General features: G+C 41.0%; 1 protein-coding gene across 1 annotated transcript; it reads right to left on the bottom strand.

Moving 5' to 3' along the window:
- Nucleotides 1-1,257: 1,257 nt before the first annotated feature.
- LOC144654826 (uncharacterized) lies at nucleotides 1,258-5,994 on the bottom strand. The gene is made up of 4 exons (XM_078515046.1): nucleotides 5,848-5,994; nucleotides 3,636-3,920; nucleotides 2,541-2,822; nucleotides 1,258-1,763 (listed from the first exon to the last, which is right to left on the bottom strand). The coding sequence occupies exons 1-4, from the start codon at nucleotides 5,900-5,902 to the stop codon at nucleotides 1,672-1,674; spliced, it is 714 nt and encodes a 237-aa protein (XP_078371172.1). The 5' UTR covers nucleotides 5,903-5,994; the 3' UTR covers nucleotides 1,258-1,671.
- Nucleotides 5,995-6,620: the final 626 nt, after the last annotated feature.

The raw sequence follows: 6,620 nt of genomic DNA, 5'->3' as shown, positions 1-6,620 counted from the left end.
ATCGACGATTAAGCTAATAAGTTGCTAATTGGCTTGTTTTCATTTTCTTTTTCATATGATAACGTTATTGTAATGCCCAATTTCCTCTCAGACTAAGACGCGCTTGCAGGAAATCATGGTACCTCGCATTCAACAAAAAATGTCCATTACTTGGCAACGTGATTACAGCTACTATGACTCCCTGCAGGCGTGTCTCATAGATGGAATTGGACATTAACATGACAAATAGTTTCTTATATTTTCTCTGTAAGCATAGTAGCCAATTTCGTTAAGCGCTATGAAGGTATATGTGTGCCAAAATTCAATCCTCTGTTGTTTTTTAAATAAAAAATCACTGCTGAAATCATGAATGCATCAATCCGAACCTGAATGGCAAACAGTCAATTTAGATTAAGAATCCTTCGGAAAATGGCCGTTTTCTTTGCTAGAAACCATGCAGAAAGCCATAACGCGAATAAGCATCACGCCAATAGCTATAACGCAAATAGGCACAACGCAAAACGGTATTAGCCTGCCGAACAGGCGGTTTATTTTTTGCGGTGTTATTGCGAGTTTTTTTTCCTTCCTTTTATTTTTCCTTCGCGCTTCGCGCTCGCCCTCGCGTGACCCGCTAAATAAAAACCTTGCACTTCGCGCTTCGACCCGTAAAATAAACCGCCTATTCTGCAGGCTAAACGGTATGCGAACGAGGCAAAAGGGTCAACACAGTACAGAATGGCTCTTTAGCCTAGTTTTTATGTCAAACCACTGAGAACTGCAACTCTGAGAACGGCCATAGACTGGGAAAGAGGTTACGGTTAAGCGTCGGTTGAACCCTGCTCTCTTTCTATCTCCTCTCCCCTCTCTGTACAGGGTGTCCTAGTTAAAAAGAGGAGATTTGGGCTTGGGTGACTGGACACTGAACAATTTTTTTTTCACAATTAGGGACGGACCATTATTTTCTTGGGAGGGGGGGATGAAAAATCTTCCTCTGCAAACTTTTTTTTTTAGTTTACGCACCTCTGCAAACATTTTTTCCGAAATTCTTACTATTTTTTGTTATACATATCGTGTTTGCAAACAATTTATTTTGTCTTTCCAGGCCTTGCAAACAATTTTTTTCAATATTTTTCATCCCCCCCCCCCCTCCAAAAAAATAATAGTCCGTCCCTTAGAGTTTCTGAATACAATTCTCTCTACTGCTAATTATCGAGCTATCAATAGATACTCAGTCTTGACCAATCTACAACAATGGTTTCAAGTACAACAAAAAGTCAATGAAAAAAAAACTCTTTTAAAGTGAACTTGAGCCGCCAGAGATTATGGTTGAACTATTAATCCCAAGGGGCCCAAAGAAACTAGACTTTCGCTTACAACCGATATTATGATGCAAAGATCCTCCTTACAAATGTTTGATCATGTTTGTATGGGGACGCACAGCAGTTTTGTTTATGATACTGTACAAGTTCGAATGTTTTGCGAATAAAATAGGCTTGTCGTGCTGCTGTTTTATGTTTCGTTGTTTGCCCCCTCCTCAGGTTATTTGATACGATTTTGGTGAGTTATCGACACAGCCGGGTTTCAACTTTTACGCGAGTCACCGTGTTCTCTGTACAGTGAGCTTGGGCTGCCTGTGCATTAATCTGTGGATCACTGTCGGTTCGTGCTAGGTGTTTTCCTATGCCTGATTAACTAGACCAGGCCTAGAACAGAGCTAACGGCCATCAAGAACACGCTGAAGGAGACAGATGTTGAGGCGTCGTTCGTGCACTTGATAGCAACAGCTAAAATAAAAAGTGAAAAAAGTTAGATAATGAGAACACTTGGATTAAAAGAAATAATTTAAATTTGCTATTTATTTTTGTTTTGTGGAAGTGCTGTTGGCGGAAGCGTGATTGCAACGCAATAAATATTATTAAACGAACAAATTAATTAGTTTTAAAACTCTTGTGCTGCGCCGGGGCGGCTGGCAAGGGAAACGCTAAATTAATTATCAACTTGGAGTTGATAAAAATAGATTAACCGCCGCGGCCAATTTAGAAAAGCTGAGGTTTCGGTCACGTGTTAGCCCTCCGTCGGAGCAAAAAACCTAACGTTGGAAGAACAGACTAGCTCGTATTGTATTTTATACCATGCCATAGAAAATACAGCCAATCAGAATACAGGAAAGCCGTTGTATATTCGACGGTATTGAACCCAACCTTCCCATCGTGCGCTGCGATCTTATTCTCGATGAAATTTAGTAAGCGTATTTTCTTTGGCATGGTATAAAATAGTTACACAACACTTTCTCGTGGTATACTATGGAATATCCCACTTGTCACTTGTATTTTCTTCGTATACACACTCGCCTAAAGGCTCGTGTGTATACCGAGAAAATACAAGTGACTCGTGGGATATTCCATAGTATACCACTCGAAAGCGTTGCATAACTAGTATGTATCGTATGGTCTCGTATCGCATCCGTTGTATTGGGCCAAAGAGCACCCGGCCGGCGCTTGAGACCAGAAAAATGCTCATTTCTTGTTTATAAAGAAAAAAGTAAGGAATTTCTCACTCACTTGGCAATCCAGCCGAGCCAGCGTTACACTCGTCAGTGTCACAGCAGCTTACAGCACTTTCTCCGCCTTTGTAGTCGTCACATGCCTTTTTCTTCGTAGCATCACACACTGCTTTACTGGCGCACGAGTTCACCACGTGTGTTTCGTCATCTTTTTTAGCCCAGGTTTTCATACAGCGGTCGGAGGAGGAAGGGCACGTGACCACGTATTTAGCTTTGTCTACTTCCAGCTTATCCTTTGCGCATTCATCTTCAGTGCCGGTACAAGAGAAGCACTTCATGCCTTAAATGAAAGGTGAAAGAATTTAAAGTATTTGTCAGCAAAAACGTCGTTTAAGATAGACTAGATAGCGCAATTTTTCAATTGAGTGTGACAAGTAATTCTAAATTGAATTAGAGCAGTTTTCGATTGAGTTTCGTAAAATCAAAACCAAAGTAATCACTCTGGCCAATCACAAAGGACACAGACAATCCAGTGAACCAATCAAAACTCGAAGCAAATACAGGTAGCCGGCAAGAAGGGCGGATAAACGTGCGCAAGCGAGTCACGATTGGTTTTTATTTACTTCTGATTGGCTGTAAAAGTGGTGCGAGAGTTCTTAACCAATCACTCTACGTAGTAATGCAAAACCAATGTAAATTCGAATTACTTTCGACACTCAACTGAAAAACCGCTCTTACATGCAATCATTATCTCAGGTTTGAAATGTATTAGTTTTACTCTCATGTGTTTTATGATTGGTTCAAAAAACTCACGCCACTTTCTCAAACAATCAGAAGCAAAAGAAGCAAAACCAAGACCAAACGCGACTCACTCGCGCACGTTTTCCCGCGCTTCGCATTGTCTACATGCACTTGTTTCAAGTTTTAATTGGTTCACAGTTCAAAATTGACTGCGTCCTTTGTGATTGGTCAGAGTAATTGCTTTGGTACTCGAATGAAAACCGCTTTATATTTATATATCGATGTGTCAATCACTTTAGTTGGGACCAGGGAGTTGTACCTGCGAAAACTAAGGGCTTGAACAGAACCAACGGCGCAAGTCTTCAAAAATGGTTTGTCTTTAATAAAGATCGCTAAGTATATATTTTCTCACTTGGTGATCCCGCGTTACACTCGTCTGTTTGACAGCAGCTGACAGTACACTGTCGACCATCCTCTGTGTCGTCATCGCAGGCTTTTTTTGAACCATCGCATTGTGTTTTATTGGTGCATGAGTTTATCACTGTTGTTTTACCCTCAGCGTTCTTGGTCCAGTACCTTTTACAAGTGTCCATTGATTCGGTACAACTCAGCACGTATTTGGCTTTGTCTGCTTCGAGTTTATCCTTTGCACAGTCTTCACCATTGCCGATGCAAACGTAGCACTTGATGGCATCAGCTAAAATGAAAGGTGCAAGAGTTTGAAGTATTGGCTAGCAGAAACGTCTTTAAAAAGATATTTCTTTAAAAAGATATTGTTATATATGCAATAAGCAAATGCGGCCAAGTCCGTTTTTATGATTCGATTAATTCGATTGCGATCGTATCAGGGAGTTTGCAATCGCGAAACGACTGAGACAGAACTATTAAGGCGCATAGTAGTCCACTATACGGAGTCCCCCCCCCCTTTGAATGGTTTTTAAAGCAAAGTTCTGTTAGCCTTGGGTTTAAGAGATCGAATGCTATTTTAAATCCTCCGATACAGCTAAGTACCACATGAGTCATCATCGCGAACAAAAACGCATACCGCTTTTGCCTTCTTGCTGTATTTCCTTGGTAGGAAACATTGGAATTATTTTCCTGTTTGGCAAAAGCCATCGTCCTGCCCAAGGTAAAGGTAAAGTCTGCTTCGAGCCAAGTGGCCCATACAGCCGGAGCTTATCCCGGTTTCCGTAGCATTAAGCAACTAGAAGTACTGCTACTCCCCCCTGGATGGGATGCTAGTCCATCGCAATCGTCCTGCCCAAAGGCAGGACAATTCAGGGCAATCCGCACTCCCATGCCCTTTGTCAAGTTTGTCATTCGTAATCTGACTTAATTATTCGTCGGTCGAAACCATCCCTTGTAATTTTCGTTTTTATTACTTCTTTGTTGCTTTTCTATGTTAGAAAACTATTATTTTTATGTTTTCATCAAATTGAGAGTAATCAGAAAAAAACCCTAAAATATCGTGACATTACTCTTTTAAGCGCAACCTCAAGTACCAAGAACAAGTTACACGACACGGGCCGGTTTACACCACCGAATTTTATTTTCTCTTTGTCGAAATGTGTTATGAGAAAAAAGGAATTTCTTTGTAGTATTCGGTTGTTTTGGCGAATCTTACAGTAATGATTTGAAAAAAACATCCAAAACGAACGAAAAAATCCAACGTTTCGGAGTCGTCATGACGGTCTCTGTCTTCGTGTACCTCTGCACAAAATAATATTCTCTTTGTTAGGAGTCATTAGTTAGCTGTAGTGTATTGTTTGGTCATTTGTACCGGCTCTTGTGTACCGGTACACGAGGACACAATCTCATGACGCCGCTGTCATGGTAACTTATGTACAAAATGTAAATTACAACAAGTTGGAGCCAAATTTACATAATGGACGGTGCGAAAATAAAAATTACACAAATACTTTTGCGCGAATGGAGTCCGATTACACGTTTAGATTGGGTTTTAGCTGTCTTATCTCGTGCACCAAACAGTCAAACTTATTCTGCATTTCTTTAGGACCACGAAACGCCTCAGTAGGTCTTCGGGGACCACCTACCCGTGTATGTAATTATAGAGTTTTGAAAATAAAGGACGACTGGTGTTTATGTCCCACTACACGATCGTGTAAATGTCCGCGCGTGTAGCCGACCGGTATCACATAGGTCACATTGAAATCTATATATATATATATAGAATGGACACATTGTCGGTTTACGATCAATGGCTGAGAAACACTGGAGAAATGCAGTAGCACGTGCAAAGCTACTAACTATGAGCTATTGTACTGGATCAGAGTACTGGATAGCGTTATCCACCGGATATTATAAAACCACTATCCAGTGGATAGCGTAGTATGCTTTGTCAACATTTTATCCACTGGAAAGCGATTTATCCAGTGGATAGCGTTATCCCTGCGCTGAACAACCGAACCCTGCAGGTCGTTTCACCTTCTGTTCTCAGGACATTTCAAAACCTTTCCGTTAGCGCAAATCGGCCAAGGCTCGATTGCCGCCGCTCTCTCGTCAGTCTCGTGTCCGGTCTTACAAGTCTTAGTTCCTCAGCTCCGCGATCGGGGCCTAGAATTGGCCCAGGTGACAAACTTTATACCACAGAAACAGTCACTTACCAACCGTGATGGCGACTGCAAAAAGAACGACAACGCTGATCACAAAATTCTTCATTTTCCACTGTCTGTCTTTCAGTCTTCGCCGTGTCTTACGCCTGGACAGCACTGGAGAAATCGTTGGTTTAATTTCCTCTTCGTATTGTCGGTCCGGCGTGAACCTTCTTTGTGTATTATCTAACCCAAGCAGTTGCCTCGATCGCAGCCCTAGCTTCGATCGCAACGTTACTTACGATAACCAATCAGGACATTGCGAGGTCACAGTGGTCTCCTTTTGGATGTCACGCACTCCGTGAGGAGACAGGTAAAAGTGAATTTATATTTTACTCATAAATCTCGTGTCTGTTATTTTTAAAATAGCAACATTTTATTTTGCTTTGCGATATTTTGATAAAATTCTACAAGCATCAGTTTTAAATTTTAAAAGATCAATATAACAAGGTGAAAACCTTTGTTACAATGTTCTCCTTTACATTTGAGTCATCAACTAATACACAACAATTGATCATGACTACCAAGAAATATCATCACTATTTTAAATCATTTTAGTGTCCCCAATTAGCGTAACAGCTTAAGACTACGAACACTTAAATAAAGTTCATTCATTCAATCATTTAGTTGATCAATCCTGTCTTTGGTAAATATCGCCCGCTTCTCGCGACTTCGTCGCTCAAGAGTAGGCATAAATAGATTGTGCTCGGCAACTTTTGGGCAACTTTTAGCGTTTTGAGCAACTTTTTGTAGTACCAGCAACCTAGGGCAACTTTTGCCTTCCT

Source organism: Oculina patagonica, chromosome 5 (assembly GCF_052425735.1).
Source record: "Oculina patagonica isolate OP01 chromosome 5, crgOcupat, whole genome shotgun sequence".
Lineage (NCBI taxonomy): Eukaryota > Metazoa > Cnidaria > Anthozoa > Scleractinia > Oculinidae > Oculina > Oculina patagonica.
The sequence above is the reverse complement of the archived record's forward strand: the minus strand, read 5'-3'. Positions and strand labels throughout refer to the sequence as shown.